Below are 21,590 nucleotides of genomic sequence, written 5' to 3' on the forward strand. Positions count from 1 at the left end.
ATTTTATATTAAAATAAAATATTATTTTATCTGAATTTTAAATTTTCAAGTATATTATAAAATATTTAGATTTCTCATAAAGTATTTGATTCAATTTATAAAAATTAACTTATAAGCACCTAATATTTATAAGCTAATTTGATCTTATAAGTATTTAAAATTTTAAACAGTTATGTATTTAGTTAAAATACTTATAAGTGATTGATAATTAATTAGATTATGTTTGGTATAGCATAATGTAATTCAATGTAATCAATTATATAATGCAATCAAAATTATAATATTGTCATTATATTTCTTTATTTGATTATAAAATAAAAATATAAGTAATGTAATATAATGATAATTTTTATTTTAACATTTAATTTATTTATAATATTAATAATAAGTGGTAATAGTTGCAATGATTGATAGCGAAGTGGTGGTGGTGATATTGACAATTATAGTTAGATGGTAATGATGGTAACAAGATAAGATAGTGGCTGGGTGATGATAAAGGTAAAAATAGTTAAGTAATGATAACGGTAATGACAACAATAGTGATAGCGATGATGGCAATATAATAGTAATAATCATAGTAACGGTGATAGAATAAAAATAGCGGTGATAGAAGTAATAATGGCCAAGTGGTGATAGCTTTAGTATTTGATAATAAATTAAAAAAATCAAAATAAATAATCATGATCACATCCATTTTTATATGTAATGACTATTATATTATTTTAAATATAATTAATTACGTTACGTAATTAATTATCTAATACATCAAATTTTTTTTATTATCAAACAACATAATCAAATATGTAACGTAATCACGATTACATTATAATTTTGATTACGCCATACTAAACATAACTTTAATGTGTTTGGTAAAAAATAGTTTATAAGTATATTTATTATTAAAATGACTAAAAAACATATTAAATGAGATTTATGTTGAAATTTAAAAAATTAAATAATAATAATATAATAAAATACTTGATCAAATTAGTTTATAAACACTAAAATGAAAAGTTAGATCCTCCAGTTTATTTTCTTAATTTATAAGCTCAACTTATAAATTTAAAAATTGTTATAAACAAACATGACAACCTATATTTAGAATCAATAATTTTAGGTATTACATTATCATTTTTTTTTTCATTTAATGGTAAACCATTTACATCAATTGTTTTTATTATTTACTCAATGCAAATGAAAAAAAATAAAGAACCCTAAGCATGTTAATAGTACTAGAGTTATTTTTAGGGATTCAAAATAACACTTACTATTTATTTATATTTATAATTTTTTTTATTCATAAAATACTTGTGACATATTAAATATCAAAATAAATAATATAAATTTAATATTTTAAATCAAGATATTATAAATTCAAATAGGTAAATAATCTAATAAAATATAAAAATTTTTAATTTTAAATATATTTTTTATGAAGAAAGGGGAGCAATTTAATTTTAAATCTATATCACCTACTAAAATTATAATTTTCACAACCCCTCCTCCCTTATTATTTTCAAGCTTATGAGATCTTTAATCACAATTAAAATCAATTATACCAATAGAAATGAATTTTGAAGTATAAATGTTATGAATTTTAATCTCCACTTATTTTACAAAAAATCATTTATATATGAAAAATCTTTTTTTATAAAAAATTATTTCTCATGAAAAATGTTTTTTAAGAAAATATTTTTTATAAAAATATTTTTTATTATTTGATTATAATATTAAATTAATGGTAATTGTATAATTATTTTTAAGTAAATTCTTTTGACTTTTAAGCACCTAATTTATAAATTAAACTTTGTCTTTAAAAAAAAATTAGTGACAAGAAGAAGTAAAGAATCTGAAAAGGAAAGAATGCAAGTGAAGTGATCAAAAGAAAAAGTGATGAGTTTAATATTGTAATGACATTTACTCAATTAACTTGCATGCATGTGATTAAGATCCAAACAAAACACTAATTAAATTTCTTTTTTATTTTCATCCCATTTTCTATTACTATAATATCTCATGGTCATGTGTGTGATCTGTACCAACCCAGAAAGGTGTGACACTGTCTTTCATAAGAATTTTTTAGAATTTTATTTTATTCAAATAAAAATTTAAAATTAAAATTTTATAACTTTATAAAAAAACTCAATGCTATTAAAAGGTACATAAATTATAATTTAATCCCTAAAATTTAACAAAATCTATAACTTCATTCCTATATTTTCAAAATCAAATAATTTAGTTTATAAGATTTGATAAAACTTACGACTTAATTTTCACTATTAAATTATCATTAATTTTAGTAAAAATATCAAAATGTACTTATTTTTATTTTTAATATGAAAATAATTTAGTCTATAAAGTTTATTTTTTTAATAATTTAGTCTTAAGATTTTATTTTATTAATAATTTAGTCTTTGTATTTTTAAAATGCGAGTCCTATTAAATTAATAAAGTTAACTTTAAATTATTAAAATGTGTATTAATTACTTTAAGATTTTTAAATTTTTTTATTAATTATAAAATCATCTATATATTTTACAAATTGATTATTAAATATTATAACTTTTTATAAATAAACTTTTATAATTTTATAATATTCTATTTATGTCATTATTATTTTAATAATATATATCAATTATAACATTTTCATATATTATATCATATTGTTATATATAAAAAAAAAGAAAAAAAATATGAACATGGATGCAAATTATTATTAAAATAAAACTTCAAGTACTAAATTAATTTCAGATTAAAAATAGAGTTAAAAGTATTTTGATATTTTTGCTAAATTTAACGGGGAAGTAACCGTAATTCTAATGCTAGAAATGTTTATTAAAATATCAATAGTTAAATTACTTGATTTTATGACTATATGGATTAATTTATAGATTTAATCAAATCTCAAGAATTAAATTACTAATAAAATAAAATCTTAAGAACTAAATTGTTTTCATATTAAAAATAAAATTAAGGATATTTTAATCATTTTTCTAGAATTATCAGTAGTTTAACTGAAATTCTAAAATTAGGAACTAAGTTATGGGTTTTGTCAAATTTTAAAAATTAAATTACTTGATTTTGAAAATATAAAAATTAAAATTAAATTATAATTTATCCAAATAAATAATATATTTCAAACTCCTTTTTTTTCTTTAACTGGCATAGTTTTAAAATTTTTTATCTCTAAAACAAGATCTTACTAGCTAGTGAGTGATGAGAATTTAATTAATATGACCAACAATAATTTTACTCATATTCCATATACATAGATTTACCATAATAGTGAAACACCCACTTATGAAAATCTAAATTTGTAAAAAAAAAGTTGAAAATAAATTGCACTATATTTAATATATTTTTCATATAAAATCTTAGTTATCTCTTGGGAATGTCCCTTGCATTTATATAATCCTACTATTTTCTTATATTAATATTACTGCCAGGGTTGTTATTAAAAAAAATATTTTTTAAATATATTAATTAAAAATATTAAAATTAAATTTCATATATTTTAATAATAAAAATTTTAAAATAATAAAATAATTTTTTAATTTTATTTTTTGACAACATTTAAATTAATTTTTTCTTCTAAAAATCACTTTTTAACCTTGAAATTCAATGTTAGATGAGGCCAAATATGTTAAGGTTTGAATTCTAATAATTTTAACTTAATTCTATGTTTGGATTGTGTAATTTGATAATATGAATTTAGATTTGAACTAAATATATTGTTTGAATATTTTAAACGAAGATGAATTTAAATTTAATCTAGATCCCATGTATTCGTGACAAGTTTAAAAATTAAAAATTTAAAATAATTATTTTTATTTTGTTATTTTAAATTCATCTCACTACAATTAAATGTATCAACTTTACATAAAATGATTTTTGGAGATTTTTAATTTCTAAATTTTAAATACTAAATTCTAAATAAAACATTTAAAATTCAAATTTCAAATCCAAATCCTAAAATCGAAACGCAATCTAAGAGATTTTATATAATTTAAAAAATAATAATTAGAAATTTACACATATATAAGTAATTTTTATAGAGTTATTCTAAATTTCTATGTTGATAATATGAATACAATGACTATAATATTTTCTATCAAGATAAAAGTCTATTTGTCTTTTTTTTTTAGATAAATTTATTTTATAATTGGCATAATAATAATAATTTAAATGTCACTCACATATAATATTTTTATTTGTATAAAACATTAATTAAATTCTAATTTAAAATTGAGTGATGACTATAGCATTTGGCTTTTGAAAAGTAATAGTTGAAAAGCTAAATGAGTGTATTTTTAACTTTAACTAAAACTTTTAATTTTATTAATATAATTTTTAGAATTTAATATTAATTTTAAATTTGAGAATGGATTTATTTGGATCCAAAGAGAAATGGTTTCCATATGGAGTGGCCTTCCACTCATATTTTGTAGACAAGCTATTGTATTGTATGCTTCTTTGAAAAGAACTTTCTTTCAATAAAAGTGAGTTTGATCCTTTTAAAACTTTTTTCTGCTTTTAATTTGCTTTACATTTTTCAAAATCAACGCTAAGGGATGTTTAATTTGACTTATAAGTCAGTTAAATCTATTTATAAATAAAAAAAATTATAAATAGATTATTATTTAGATTATAAGTTAAAAAATTACATAAAAAGAATTTAATTAAATTGAATTCTTTTTATTTTTTGATTTTCTTATTATTATCAATGAATTTTAATTTAATAATTTTAAAATTATCTCAGTATTGTAAAGTCTCAAGTTCGAATCACAATTCAAATTAAATGAAAAAAAAAATATTAGATAATATGGGAATATATTTTTTTTCTCATAATATAAACATGAACTTGGTATTAATTTTGATACCATATGATTGATACTTATAACCTTAAAAGCTTTAATAATATTCATAAATACATAAAATATAGTATAAATAATAAAATTATAAATTAAAACAAGAATATATTTCTTAATTTTACTCATAATTAAATAATAGAATCTGCTTCATATAAATGAAAGGAAGTATACTCTCATTCCTTCAAAAAATTTCTCTTACTCTTCATATTACCCCCAGAATTATTGATACTTTGAGTTAGGAAATTAAGCACAAATCAGTTCATAGTTCTAAATAAGCTATAAAATAAAAATGGATTAAAAAGAAATAGGCATAGATTTTTTTTTTTTTTTTACTTTGGTAATTAAAATTTTACAAGAATTTAATTTAATTAATTAATTTTTTTAGTTAATTTCATGTTTGAAATGAAATAATTTATTTATTTTTTAAATCTATAAAAAATATTTTAAAAATTAAAAATTAAACATGATTATTAAAGAGTTTAATTTAATTCTTTTTTTAATAAATAATTTATTTTAAATTTATTAAATTTAAAGAATTAGATCATTTAATTTTAAGTCTAATTTTAGGGTGTCCCCACTTAAAAACATAAGATTGACAAGATTTGTTATATATATATTCATATAAACAAAAATAAGAGAATAAGCCAAAAAAGCAAGGAGTAATGGTAAAGAGAGTTGAGTTGAGGTTGTGATTGACAGGGCAGCCAGCCAAAGCCAAGAAAGATTTTGGCCCATTTTGGCGGTTAAAGGTGGTATGTATTTGTGGGCTACTATTAAGGAATCTTTGGGATCCTTTACAGATGGGATGTTGATGATTTACACATGGGGTTGCCAAAAAGATTTTAAAACACCTTCTTACTTTCTCACTTTAGTATCTTTTATATCAATTAAAATCTTCCTGACACGTCATCAACTTTAAATTTCACATATAACTTTTTTTTATTAATTGTTAATTAAAAATAAAATTTTTAATTTAAAAAATATTTTCATTCATACTTACATAACCTTTTATTAATTCTTTTTTATCATATAGGTAATTTTCAAGGTGTTCTTTTGATTTTAATAAATTTAATTATTTAATATTTTATTTTAAAAAATATATTAATTATTTTTCATATTTTTATTTCATCTACTCTTTATTGAAAATTATCTTTTAAATAAAATTTTCTATTGATTAATATATTTAAAGAAGAAAAAAAAAGTGTCTTTATAAGAATTAAATAATTTAAAATTTAAAAAATAAAGAAATTATATAATTATATTTTTTAAATTATAAAGACAGAATAAAATTCAAACTAACAATTAAAAAGCAAACTTAACACATTATCAAATTAACAAATTTATATTTTAAATAAAAAAATAATTAATTTGATATTAAATATTTCGAGAGAATGTACCTTACCTTGACGATTTCATTCTTGATGTTCATGTGTTGAGACTTGAGATAAGTTTTCAATTGTTTTCTCTCTCTTATCTACATGCGTTTTTTTTCTTGTCTCAAATGATCGGTTCGGTTTCAAACCGAATCGAACTAATAAAACTGAAAATTAAAAATAAAAAATTTTAAAAAATTGAATCAAACCGATTATTAAGAGAAAATCGAACCAATAAATATCGATTCAATTTTAAACTGATCAAACTGAATTTTGTAAAATTTTAAATTTTCAACATTAAATCTCAATAACAAAAACATATAAAAAAACTTAAAAATCAAAATTCAAAAATCTTAGAGTTTCTTTGAGATATATATATATTAGTAATTTCTTGTTCGGTTTGATTTCTTTTTATTTTTTATGAAAATAATCAAACTGAACCAATTAACTGAAATTATTAAAATTTATAAATTGAACCGATTGAATTTTAGAACCAAATTGATTGAACTAAATTAACTCGATTCAATTTGATTTTTCGTTTAAAACCGAAATCTGCCCTTGTCATCTAACTTCATTCTTCAACTTAGAAAAAATATTATCTCCAAAATTTCTATTAGGTTTAAACCGTTTACAAGAAAAAAAGTTTTCAATTATATTTTTCTATAATTATAATTATTTTTATTTTTTTTAAATAATTTTTTAAATTAAAAAATTAAATTATTTTTTATAAATAAAAAATAAAAAATCAATTAAATTAAATTCTTATAAAATTTTTAATTTCGAAATGGGGTTAATGAAAATCATTCACCATATAAAATAAATTCCATATTCATTTAACCCAAATACCACATAAAAAAATCTTTTTCTTTTTTTTTTTTTTATAAAAAAAAGAAGCATGGTGCAGAAGAATGATTTAGAGATTTCCACATCATTTCTATACCATTAGGCTTGTGTTGTTAATTAAGGGCCACTCAAAATCAGGTTTAGCAGTTTATAAGGGCACGCTTTGGCATAAATATCATTTTCATTTTTTTAATAATTAATTATCAAATAAATCCATATTATATTATTATTTATTAAAACATATTTATTTTTTTATTTGAGATCTTAAAAAACAAAAAAACGTTGCCTACAATAAATGAAAATCACAAAAGCCAATTTTTTTTTTTAAGTATAACTTTTCAGTTTGGAACAACAGCAGTAAAAAAAAATATATAAAATTTACACAAATAAATGAAAATATTATTTATATAAAATTCCCCAAGCGTTCACGCATCATTTTGTCACTATAATCTAACAACAAGAACATTAAAAGAAAAAATAATCATAAAAAAAGTCCATAGCAACAAGAGAATTTTTAATCAACTCATTAATCTAATGTGTATGATAACAATTCCGCTGAATAACATCCTAAACCAGTTGCACAACATTGCCTGATAAAATCTATCCAAAAGAGTTAGCTTGTATCAAAGTATACAGGAATATTCAATGACTAAATAGATACTTTCACCTTGTTCTAGCCAATGACCGAGTCACTCTTCTCAGATCAGAAACAGATGATGATCCTTGAGATGAGCCAGAGCCACATCCAACAGTATCTGCATCAGCATTTCTGTTGGTTTTAAGCTTCCTCCTGTTGGATCTTGCAAGTGGTTGGCTCTCAATAGGCTCATTCAGCTCATCCTTTATCTCTACTACTTCAGATTTGGGAATTTGGCATTCCCATTGCGTGCCACAAGTTGGACAATCTATTTCACCCTGCAATGCCCTTATGTCAGTCATCTATGGAATTCAAGAAAATCTGATGGTCGATAACAGAATATAAATTCACCAAAATATTCAAAACTTATACCCTGCTTTGGGAAAATTTTTTCTTCAGGCAGTAATGATGAATTCGTAGTGTACAACCTTCATTTTGGCACACTTTTGCCTGTCAGAAATAACCAGAACAAATCACCAGATTTGATAGGAACATAAGTAGTGGTTCATCACACAGCCCTAATTATTGCAAATTGATTGGGCAGTTGTGGTTAATAAAGTTAACAAACAGTACTGCAATTATCTCAAGCCTCAAGGTAAATGGTGAGAGCAAAATTGCATTCCACTTCTAAAATTATGCACATCTGCATATATGTCCTGCTTTGAAGCTATATGAAGTATGAACATTAATGTACCCATCTGCAAAGCCCATTTAACAGCTGTATTAGCTGAATGTTGATAAGAATGACCATTTGAAAATAATTGTCGTTTCTCAGAAGCATGAGAAGCAATGCACAAAAATATTCCAATTGATGGGCTAATTCATGCCATCCAACTGGGCTCAGGGCTTAATAACTATGTGCACAATCAACTAAAAGTCACTGAATTTGCTCCAATGTGAAGATGGGTATCAAAGCAGCAAAACCTTTATTGCAGCTTCATTGCATACTTCACATGATGGAATGCCAGAATTATGAAACCAACTTCGCAAATCAATGTAGGATTTGACACCAAGTCCAATGTCACCATCAGGGGTCAGACAAAGCCACCTGTCATGCACAAGTTCATCAAGAGTTTTTTCCTTCTGGGACATAGAGAAATTCCTTAATGCGGGAGGGACTTGAGATGAACCACCTTGTGATTGTGATCCTGTCCCACTATGAACCTGAAAGCAGAGCACTGTATAGGTCAGGTACCCCAGTGCATGCATAAGATTTAAAAACAAAGAAGAAAAAATTGCTTAAAATGGAGCAAAATTCAAGTTTCTAGTCCTATGAGAAAAGTAATCCTAGCTTGAAAATCAAATAACATCAAAGTTTATTTTTGTCTTCATTATTCTCTGAGAATATTTAGCATTTGATAGAAACAAATTATTGATGAAATCAAATCACAAAAGAAACTTGTAAAATGTGACTCCGAATTACATATTCACTTGGATTTTTCCCCATCCCTCTTAGTCAAAGAACAAACCAGTTGGGGTTTAGAAAATTCTTTACTAATGTAAATGGTTGTCACAAATTGTTGGATTATATTCATTGCAACTGAAATACAATGCAAACAGCAATATAATTTATTATCAGCGAGTGCTGGATTAGATTAATAGTGAATAAAATTCAGTGCAAAAGTCCACACCTGGTTTTCCTACTGTATATTGAGAGCATCAATGGTGGATATGAAACCTTGGGCCGTGGCATCCTGCATTATTGCTTCTATTTGACATATAACAGTGATCAAATGAGACAGAAGCAACAAGGACAGTGCAAACAACACAAACTAAATTCCATAATGATTGAGAATAGAACATCAATGCACATAAAGACATGCATCAACACTAATGCTAATATTAGATTACATCAACAACACCAAAATTGGAAAAACTGACAACAGCTTGTTGTTCTCAAGAAATCAAAGAATAGTAAAAGCTGGACACAAATAGATATCTCTGCTGATGTGTGGATTGGTCATGATGTAAAAGGTACAGCCAGAGGTACTTGTGTATTCTTTTCAAAGCTAGAAAAGGAAAGTAAATGCCAAGCTGCTTCAAACATTCTATTAAATGCATAGCAACAGGATAATATACAATGATGCTACCTCAATTGTTGAAGGTACCTCTTATTAAAAGATCACTGTTTGCATTCAAAATTGCAAAGCTTACAAAGTTGTTAAGATTGTTCCGTAAAGAAATATTTGCATCCTCCCATTTATCACTAGTAAAAGGAATACAAATAACAAATTTCAATCCCCAAAAATATTAATTTTGAAGCAAGACTTACAATACCCTTATACAGAGCAATCTGTGGAACAGAGTATTTAGTTCCAAGCTTGGATTGTTCATCAGAAACATTATTAACAAGTCCATAACAAACTTGACCATCACTCTGGTTTCTGCAGCGCCGCAACTCCATTTGAACATATGAAAGTTCCTTGTTTATCTTCAGAAGGAAATCATTGAAATCAAGCTCATGAGAACCTGAGTGAAAATGTAATATCCACCACTAAATCATCATTAACAACCCTTCAAATATCTACATTAGCTAGAGTTACTTCAAATTTATTGGATTTTCAGCAGCCAAACAGGCATTTCTTTCTATAATTCAAAAAAATTAGAAAAAAGAAATTAAGGAAGAAGAGAGGCAAAATACGTGGGTTTCTTCCGGTGACGGCAGCGAAGATCTTGTGGAATTCGTTCTCCTGGAGTGGGCCGCGGCTCATCAACGCCTGAAGAAGAGTGTGGTGCTTCCAATTGAGCACCGCCATGTATCCGATTTTGAAATCCTAAATTTGATCAGAGGTAGGAATGTTGGCTTTGGTGGGCAAAATGTGCTGTGGAGCAGAGCAGCGCGGGAAAATATTGGCCATGGCTTTATAGTGCGCCACAGCTCTGTGCTCGCTCCGGATTTATGGATGCTGGGAGATAGTATTTAGCACATCGCGTAAATGTTTCAACATTTTTTTTATGACATCATTTTATAAGCATTTACTAATATAATTTTTTTATATGAGAAAAATATAAATATAAATAATTAAAATCTTATTTTCAAAGATAAATTAGACAGAGGAGATAATCTCTCGACGATTTTTTTTTTATTTTAGAAAATTAAAGATACATTTTATAATATTAATCTATGTCCGTATAAGAAATTAAACCATATATATATATCAAATAGACATAGGTCTAAAAGTCTATTAGGAAAAAAAAAAACCTAACAAAAATAATAGAACAAATAAAGAAAATTGATATGGAGGTAGCTGCCAGTGAAGAACTCATTGGTAGCCATCCAAGAAAGATTTGAAGGGGCAAAGGAAAATTGGAGAGGAGAGAAGAGGAGGTATTATGTTTAGTTCTGTAAATGAAATTTTAATAGAAACAAAAATTAAATTTCATTATCAAATAGAATAAGAGAATCACAAAAAAAAAAAAAAAAAATTATGTGGTTATGGTGTTTTTGCAAGTAGGATTATGTGATATAGTCTATGACAAACAAATACGTCATGGCTTTATTTGATTAGCAAATTGAGAATATTTTTCCCTAGCACCATTGAATGTTGTTGATATGGAATTAAATATTTAATTAAAATTTTTTTTAATTGTGACATGGTCCAAATTAAAATAAAAATTTTTGAATGAGCTCTATTAACAAACCAATTTTATTTTTGATCACTTTCCCATATTCATAACAAAATCCTTGCAACAAGGTCTCGACTATTTCTCAATAAACCACAAGGAGAAGCAATGCATCACCCATATTGCTTTTGTGCGCACCATCAAAATTCAGTTTCATAAAGCCTTTAAAAGGGACAAACTAGCTAATATACTTGCACTTGTCATTGAACTACAAGTCTTCCTCCAACTTGCACCTTGCGAGCAACCATGGAAAATTACTTAGCTGTATTAAAAATAGACTTAGTGATATTTCCATAAAAGCAGTCATCAGCAGAGAAGAAAATGACATTACATCACTTCCAGAAGATCCAACAAGCAATATCAAATGATGCTCCAAGGCAAGCCATGACATTATTATTATTATTATTATTATTATTATTTGGGACAACTTTGTATCAATCCAATTCTTAGGCTTTTTATCAAAAATGTTGCATCTTAAAAAATAAATCACAATTTAGGAGTGACTTTAGACTTATTTACCAAAGATGGGTGATCTATGCTGAGCTAAAGTAAAGAGGGAGGGAGAAGCTAGTATGACTAGTGTCCAACTATTAAAAAAAGATAGTTGGATACTACTTAGAATAACATCTAACTTTGGATGCTATCCTAAGTAACATCTAGCTATTTTAATAATTTTTTTTTATCATTCTCTCACTTGCACTCATACACATTGTAATTATTAACAAACTAATAATATGATATAAAAGAAGGAAAATCCTTAGTGTACAATATAAAAAAGTTTCCAAAAAATGTACAAATGATGTGAAATGCCACTTTACCCTTAAACCATTTTGGCTCCAAATTGGCTTGCTTTCCCTCCAAAATACAACCAATCATAGCCCTCCCCTTCTTTGGCCAATCACATCCCACCAAATTTTTAACCAATCAATAGTTTCTGCCAATCTCTCAACCAATCATAGACAACTAAAAATTCAGCAAATCATGTCTAATCACATAAAAAATTCAATCAATTACAATTGATTTCATACAATGTTGTTAGGATCGGACTAGATCGACTAGTCAGTTCGATTTAAGCTAAAATGGGACCAACGATTTAATCTGTTTGACTAGTTCAACTTAAGTTTCAAACCTTTTATTTAGCAAATTGGAGTTGACTAGTCTAAATCAGCTGGGTAGCCAGTGAACCAATTAGTTCAAAAATCAATTAACTATGATCAATTATATTAGATCAATTAATCAAGTAACTGTAATTAATTATATTATAATTTATTTGATTAATTAATCAAGTAACTATGATCAATTATATATTAATCAAGTATTATCAGGTAATTTATCAATTAATCAAGTCATAATTAATCAAATAAATCATAATCAATTAGATAATAAATCAAGTAACTGTGACAAATTAGATCATAATCAAGAGTATTTTATCAATTAATCAAGTAGATCATCATTAATTAGATAATAAATCAAAGTATCTATGATTAATTAGATCATACTCAAGTACTATCAGGTATTTTATCAATTAATCAAGTAGATCATAATTAATAATATTATAAATCAATTAAAACATAATCAAGTGCAATAGGTTATTTTATTAATTAATCAAGTACATCATAATCAATTATATCATAAATGAAGAAACTATGATCAATTAGATTATAATCAAGTACAATTGAGTATTTTATAAATTAATCAAATAGATTATAAATTAAATAACTATAATCAATCACATCACAATCAAGTATAATCGAGTATTTTTTTCAATTAATCAAGTATATCATAATCAATTAAATCATAAATCAAATAATTATGATCAATTAAATCATAATCAAGTACAACATGGTAATTTATAAATAAATGAAGTAGATCATAATTAATTAAATCATAAATCAAGTAACTATGATCAATTATATTATAATCAACTACAATTGGGTATTTTTTTTAATTAATCTACTAGATCTTAATCAATTAGATCATAATCACCTATAATCGTGTATTTTGTCAATTAATCAAGTAGATCATAATCAATTAGATTATAAATCAAGTTACTATAATCAAGTACATTATAATTAAGTATAATCGGGTATTTTATACATCAATCAAGTACAATATGATCAATTAGATCATAAATTAAGTAAATATGATCAATTAGATCATAATCAAGTACAATAGGATATTTTGTCAATTAATCAAGTAAATCATAATCAATTAGATCATAAATCAAGTAATCATGATCAATTACATCATAATCAAGTACAATCGAGTATTTTTTTAATTAATCTAGTAGATCTTAATTAATTAGATTATAAATCGACTAACTATAATTAATTAGATTATAATCAACTATAATCGGGTAATTTATCAATTAATCAAGTATGTCATAATCAATTAGATCATAAATCAAGTAGTTAAGATCAATTACATCATAATCAATTTTATTAGTTAATCAATAAGATAGGGGTGAGCATTACTCGTTTCAAACTAACCAATAAATCATAGGCCTCCTCTTCTTTGATCAATCAACTTTCACCGATCTTTCAACCAAACACATCCCACCAAATCTTCAACTAATCAATAGCTCCCAGCAATCTCTCAACCAATAATATCTCACCAAAAATTCAACCAATCATGTTTAACCTTTCCAAAAATTAAACCAATCAGAATTTGTTTTGATTTTTTTCCATCCAAATTATATTTTCATCTTTTGGAAAAAAAAAAAAAAAACACATTTCCTTTGTCCATGGTTTAGGGTGGAAAGAAAATTATTATTCATGTTCTTCCATTCTAATATAACATCATACCAATACTGTCCAAGATTTTGTGCTGTAGTGAGTGAATTTCATGATATTAATTAAGGAAAATAGAGGTTAAGAATTAGAGAAGGTGGAGAGAGCTGTATGATACATTAGGGATTAGAGATGATAATAGCTTATTCAATGAAAGCTTTTTGGCGATGAAACTTCCAATTGCGTCAATGGCACACCTTCATATGGTAATGAAGAAGGCACAATCGAAGAATCTCAGTCGGGCAGTGATGGCGAACGTTTAAATGTCTATGAGGATGAACTTGTTTCTAATATGGAAGAAGGTCCAAAAACTTGGATGCATTTTCCAACTATGGAAAATTTGTTAAATTTCTACAAGCATCATCCTAGATTGAAAGGATTTTATAAGATCAACTTCTAAAGGCAATAGTTTAGTTCCTAAATATGTGCTAATTACCTGTGACAAGGGAAATAAGCCACATCGTGCCAAATCAATCAAGCGAGTGAATCGTTCTGCAAGAATAAATGCTTTTTTGAAAGATAATGGCTTATGGGTTATTAGACAAGTTGTAACTAACCATATCCACCAATTGGATCCATTTATGTCAAGATTTATGACTCATCACAGGGGATTGTCTAACGGTGTGAAAAGATCACTGGAGGCTAATGATATAATTGGAATAAGGCCTTTTAAGAGCATTATATTACTTGAAGTATAATTTAACAGTTTAGAAAGAAAGGATGTTTGCCTAAAGACTGTAGAAATTTTATTAATAGTAGGAGAAGGTTGCAGCTAGATGATGGAGATGCTCAGTCCATCCGAATGCTCTTTTGTAGGTTTCAAGTAATATAAGGTAGTTTCTTTTATGTGATTGATGTTGATTTGGATTGCAGGCTTAGAAATATGTTATGGATTCCTTGATGTTATATGCTTTAACACAACTTACCTTATGAATTGATACTGGATGCCTTTTACAACATTCATTGGTGTTAATCACCATGGCCAATTGTAAAAGGGAAGGCGTGAGGCAAAATATCATCCACTATAATTATATAAAATACACCTGGTAATGCCTAGGAAAGATGGTGGGGTCACCATGGTCTCACTTAAGTACCACCTCCTTAGACAACATTTTCTAGACATGCACTTCATACAATCCTAATAAAATTAAACCACTGGTAAGTACCGTCTTCTCATAATACTGCCACGGTACTAAGGATTTATGTCACGAAGGCATAGATAGACAGGAGTTGCCATCCGAATAATAACCGAGACATATTCAGTATTTCTTTCGAGGGTCATGGATGACAACTTACTCCTTGCATAGTTTCTACAACCGTCACTACCATAACCCAATGTCTAAGTTCGGGATAGTGGGTACGTAAGGGGAAGGTGTTAAGCACCCCTTATGCCTGGTCTAACCTCGTTAAATCGAGTGCCAGTCCTCTACTAATGTTTTTAGATGTCTTGTTTATTATTCATCTATTAAACTTTATCCTAAAAATGTAATTCTAATCCTACACAAGCAAGTAATTCACAAAAGGGTTGTTATTTACAAATAATTTTCATGCACAAGTAATTCCTATCTGTGGGGTTGCTAATTATTTAAATGATATTTACCAGATGACTAAAATTAATTTATTATTGAGAATTTAATTTATAAATAAATTCAATTTCAAATAACCCTAAGCTTCTATTTAACCTAATTAATTAAATTTTCACCAAGATACCCTAAGTATAATTAAACTAAATTAATTATGCACATGTGTAATTTATTTTAATATCACATAAAACCCAAACAATTACAACCTAATAAAGATTTCTAACATGAAAATTTATTTCACAATTACCAAGTATTAAATTATATTTATTTTACATGCCAAGGTTAGTTTAGTTTACAAACAAGATTAATTTTAATTTATCAAGTATTTATTTAAATTAATTACATATTAAAAAACAAAGTTAATTTTAATTTACCAATTAAAAATCCTATTATTACTATATTTTTATGCCAACAATTATTTTAGGAATTTAAGGCTATTTACTTGTTGATAATTGCAGTTGTCATTGGGGCAAGCTACCCTTAAAAAATGGCATTCTCTTCTAGTATTGCAATGATATCGCTGGCTTACTCCTATTTAGCTCCATGTAAACTCCACGCAAATGCCGTCTTTGGTACTTACCTTAGGGCTACTTACCAATTTTGTTTGTAATAAAAAAATAAAGAAAATAAAGAAAATAAAAAAAAATATAAATAACAATTCACATTGAATTCTAACTCTAGTCTCCTGAAGGGGTTAAAATTCCTAATAAGTTATAACTACCTAATGGTCTAAGTCTTCTAACATAATCCAAACACTTCACAACACCCCTTGAATTAAAAGAACACAAAAAAATAGATCAAATATCAATTAGAACCTAAGAACACACAAGAACTTGCATAAACGACCAATATTCAGATTTTAGCATATTGATAGTAGTAAGGAATCCGATTTTTGAAAACTAATTAGACATACCTAAAAATCATGAAAAAATTACATAAGATAGCCAAAACATCATACAATATCATAAAATTTATAAATCAAGCAAAACCTTAGCTTAATGGTTTGCATAAATCATAACTTCTAACACGCGTTGATGCTGACACAATAATTCTAATACACTCTGATATTACTACTAAAATTACTTTTTGTATCGGCAGTTTTGTAGTTTTTTGTTAACCATTGAGATTGCATTTTCATAAGCACACACTATATTTGTAAATAGTTTAGTTTCACATTATTTTGGTAAAATATTTTTAAAAACACATTATTTAAATAATTAATCCCCCATTTACACTCAAATTTTAATTTTACCAAAAATGACAGAATTGAGTACTTAACAAAATAAATTTATTTCATGCAATAAAATAGCATAAAAAATACCATAAAAAATAATGAAGACTCCTAAGACAATAAACAAAAATATGGAAAAAAAATGAACCACAAATTCATGCATTAAAATAACCTAGAAAAAATGTCAAAGTTAGATCTGATGCAAAGAGCATAAAGATGGATAGAAAATTCATAAAATCCATTAAAAATAGCAAACATGACTAGAAAATTCTAAAAAATTACCACATGTTAGCTAACACATCAAAATAAAATATAGTAAAAAGAAACACATTTATTCATGCAAGATTTAACTGAAAAAAAGAAGCAACTACTACTGAAAATTAGACAAATCTGAGCAATAATATTTTAAAACTTATTCCTTTTACTCTATAAATAATATGAAAAATATAAAAATTCAAGCCTAAAACAGAAATCTTGAAGGCATACCAAAAAAAATAACAATTCAAAATAAGTAATCTAAGACATGAAAATGGATTTTGCAAAATCGGGTTACACAGAAATATAATCAGTCATAAATTGAAACTTTAAACATTCATAAATAATTAAAGAAAAATGCTTTGAAGGTGATTCAAAAGGCTATTCCTTGTGAAAAGAACCCAATGAATCTTCTAAAATTATTTTCAAGTCCTAAATCTAATAAGTACATGATTAAAGTGTATGAATAATAAAAATGACGAAATTGCAACTAAGAGAGATTATAGGTGCCTAATTAGAAACATACTTATATTTGGTTGATTTTCTTGGAATTGTGAGGCACCCTTAACACCTTGGAAGACTTCAAAATGTCAGGAATACAACAAAATAAAATATTTTGGTGATTCTTTTACCTAAAACTATATGAAATCTATGGTGAATAGTGTGCAAGTGTAGAGAACTATATGTAATTCTTGTGGAATGAAGAAAAATCTATTAGAACGTAGCCTCCAAGACACCAAAATTGTAGAAAATTAACCTAAAAATTTTCTAATTTTCAGCCACTTTTTTTTCTCTAAAACCCTAACTATAATGATATATTTATAATAGTAATGTGATAGGATAAACCTAATCTAATTAGAATTTTAAAATTTAAAAAGACAAAAAAATAGTTACTAAGATAAATAAATAAAAAAAAATCCTTCCTAATCTACGGCAAACCAATGGATTTTATCTTCTTTTTTTTATTTTTTCTTTTTTTTTTATTTTATCTATACAATAATAGTGAAAGTGTTAGGGAGATATGGGAGTGGCATGGTTAACTAAATTATTTAATAAGATTCTAAACTCAAAGAAAATGCCTGATGAATGGATGAGGAGTATTTTAGTACCTATTTTTAAAAATAAGGGAGACATACAATTGCTCACAAACTATAATTATTAAAATGATGAGCACTATATGAAAGTGTGTGAGAGAATTGGAGCATCCTTATCTTTCTCATTAGAAGCTGAAATATGGAGATATGAAGAAAGATCTACACATGGTTTTATTGATTTGGAGAAGGCTTTACATTAATTTTAGATGAAATGATATTGTTACGATAGATGAGAGGCAAAAAGAGTCATATAAAAAGCTAGCTTTGAGAAAGTACTAGATAAAAAAAGGGCTAAGTTAAGTAGAATAAAGGAGGATGTTAATCGATGAGAATGTTAAGGTGGATGAGTGGCCATACTAGACTAGATAAAGTCCGTAATGAGAGTATTAGAGAAAGGTAAGGATAAGTCGAGAGAAGGCATTAGGTTAGAGGATAGAAAGAAAAAAAGGGGTAGATTTTGGGATAAAGACTTAGTTGAGTTGAGTTGAGTTTTATCTATACAATAATAATAATAATAATAATAATAATAATAATAATAATAATAATAATAATAATAATAATAATAGAAATTGACTTTTACAGCATGCAATTTTTTTTTCTTTCTTTTTTTATTTTTTTTTATTTTTATTTTTTTTAATAAAGCTCAAAATATTTAAGTCTATATTCATTTAATAGGTGAAATTAAAAGTTTACCGGCTTTATTATTTAATCTCGCTCAATTAATATTTTTTAGGTCCATTTAAAAACTTGAAAAATATTAAATTAAGCCCAATTAAATAATATAAGCTTGTGACCCTTAAAAATATTTTATTTTCCAAAAAAGAAATTAATTTACTAAAATGCAAAATTATTTTATTTCATTAGTATTCTTGCCATTCCATAGCCTCCTTGGTGCTTTAGGATTTCTCACTATTCAGTGGTATTTTCATCACATGGCTCCTCATTGCCTCTACAAAGCATGCATTCTAAGGGTAAAAAAATAGGTGTTTACATATAGATAAAATCCTTGCACTATATTATCGGGATTATTATTAACTTATAGATATTATTATGTGTGCTATATTTCAAACTCTTACAATGGGTTGCTTATTTATAAGTAGTGTTAATATTATATAAGATAATTATATTTGCTTATATTTGCAGTGCCAAATTTTGTGATGATAATACCATGTGGCTTACGTAAATTTTGTAAATAATGCAACTTGATTTGTTTTGCACTTAATTTATGCTTGAAATTGTCAAGTGATGTCCAATACCACTAGGGTTGGAATACCTTGCTTTGGCTTCTTGTGTTATTCCTTTATTGTCCAAGCCCTCTATCACTTGTGCTACTACAATATCCATGAGGGGTTGGTGGTTAAATTTACATGATGCACAAAATTTGCAATGAATTGCACCCCTCCTTTTTGCCTCGATTTGTACTTATTTTTTTACTTGAAACTGTAAAAAATGACCAATAAAACCAAGGCTAGTAGGTTGTATAATTTTTTTTTCATATGCTGCATTAGGCATGAAATACAAAATGGAAGTGTTACTTTGTTCAAAACTCTTTGAATGATTTTCATCTGATTTCCATCCACGTACAGGCTTAAATTCATGGCAAATAAATTGAATGAAATAGAAGAGAATATTTACTCTTTCAATAATAATCAATAAGTATAAGGCTTAATAAAATTATAATATAAAACTATGGATTCTTTCTCCATAACAAATTACCAATAATCCTACTTTTTTGTTTCCTTCAAATTTAGATCAAAACCAATCAAATCCACATAATATTATACATAAATCATGAAAACAATATGCCTATCAAACCAAACCAAACCATTAGATTTAGATATTAGTAGCCTGACTAAAACTCCAGCAAGGAAACAAATCTGAGCATTCTTATTTGTCCTTTTGAATTCTTGTATGTCGATTTCTTCAACGTCAAGCACCCGAGATGTGCTTTCACCTATCTTCTTATCATTACAATATTAATCGTAAGCATCAAGAGCTTTGTCGTAACTATTGAAGGACTTGTAAGCACTTCTACTCACACCTAAAATAATCAATGCACAATCTTGCCATGAAGAAATTATTCAACTAGTTCTACATTTGAAGACAATATAATACTTTCCTTTTTTCTTCCCTCTTGTAAAAATCGGATCACCTCCCATTGTTGTAGAGTTTTAAGGGTAAATGAGATGGAAAATATAAACTTAATTCGAAAATAACAAAAAAAAAAGAAAAAGAAAATGGATACATGAAGAAAATTAAACCAAAAATTGCTTGAGATGGATTGTGGAGTCTCCTAGTTGAGAAGGGTTATGGAGTTAAAAGGTTGAGATAGGTCATTGTTGGTTAGATTAATGGTGGGTTTTGATAGGTTAAAAGGATTGTGGGCTCTGATAGGTTAAATGGATAATGTGATGGTGTTTGATTGGTTGAATAATTGCTGGAAAATGATAAGTTAGAAAGTTGGTGGTATTTAATTGGATGGCAAATAATAAAAGAGAGATAAGTTGTAAAATTTAAAATTCAAATTTAAAAATTTTATCAAGGGCCAAAAAGACATTGCACATCCAAAAAAGTGCTTAAAATTTACCAAATTACCTCATTTGTACATTTTTTATAAAGATTTTTGGACAACTAGTAAGTCCTAAAAAGAATTGATAATTAAAGAGTAAAAAAAAATTAAAATATAACTATTATTTATAAGTAAAAGTTTATTAATATTGTCATAGTAAATTAATAAAATTATTATAGTGAATGAATAATATTAAATATTTTATAAATAATTGGAAATTGTTATTACTTACCATGTCAATTTAATAAAATATTAAGTAATGACATTAACAAAAAACAAATAATTGCTAAAATAATTTAATTAAAAATAAATAAAATGATTTCTAAAAATTAAATTAATATTTATAAAATATGAAATTAAATAAATAAAATAATAAAATTTATGTATAAATATTTTAAATATAATTTCAATATTTATTAGTATAATATTTTAATCAAAATAATTAAATTTTTTTATCTTTATACTAAAATAAATAATTAAATTTCAAAATATATCAAGATAATTAAAATTTTGCCAGTATGCTAAAAAAATTAATTAAATCTCAATCAAAATGTTCATTAAAATTTTCAGCTAATTGTTTCACTACTGTAATTATTTATTTATTTTATTTATATTTTATTATCTAATTTTCAACTTTTCTCTTTAATGTAATTCATTGATTAATAATTAATAGAGACCAATGATTATAAACTAATGATCAAAATTTTATATTATTAAATAT

General features: G+C 25.6%; 1 protein-coding gene across 1 annotated transcript; it reads right to left on the reverse strand.

The window, feature by feature from the left end:
- Positions 1-7,584: 7,584 nt before the first annotated feature.
- On the reverse strand, positions 7,585-10,673 carry LOC110645156 (uncharacterized). The gene is made up of 5 exons (XM_058144137.1): positions 10,366-10,673; positions 9,997-10,193; positions 8,649-8,888; positions 8,097-8,174; positions 7,585-8,002 (listed from the first exon to the last, which is right to left on the reverse strand). Exons 1-5 carry the CDS (start codon positions 10,478-10,480, stop codon positions 7,751-7,753), a joined length of 882 nt encoding a protein of 293 aa, XP_058000120.1. The 5' UTR covers positions 10,481-10,673; the 3' UTR covers positions 7,585-7,750.
- Positions 10,674-21,590: the final 10,917 nt, after the last annotated feature.

This window comes from Hevea brasiliensis, chromosome 1 (genome assembly GCF_030052815.1).
Source record: "Hevea brasiliensis isolate MT/VB/25A 57/8 chromosome 1, ASM3005281v1, whole genome shotgun sequence".
Taxonomy (NCBI): domain Eukaryota; kingdom Viridiplantae; phylum Streptophyta; class Magnoliopsida; order Malpighiales; family Euphorbiaceae; genus Hevea; species Hevea brasiliensis.

What these genes read in the sequence shown, in the direction of transcription:
- LOC110645156 (XM_058144137.1), bottom strand. Translation starts at nt 10,480, where the DNA reads ATGGCGGTGCTCAATTGGAAGCACCACACTCTTCTTCAGGCGTTGATG. An exon ending in CGTCACCGGAAGAAACCCAC is followed by an intron (nt 10,194 to 10,365) that starts GTATTTTGCCTC and finishes ATTTTCACTCAG; the next exon opens with GTTCTCATGAGCTTGATTTC. An exon ending in GCAATGAAGCTGCAATAAAG is followed by an intron (nt 8,175 to 8,648) that starts GTTTTGCTGCTT and finishes TATTTCTGACAG; the next exon opens with GCAAAAGTGTGCCAAAATGA.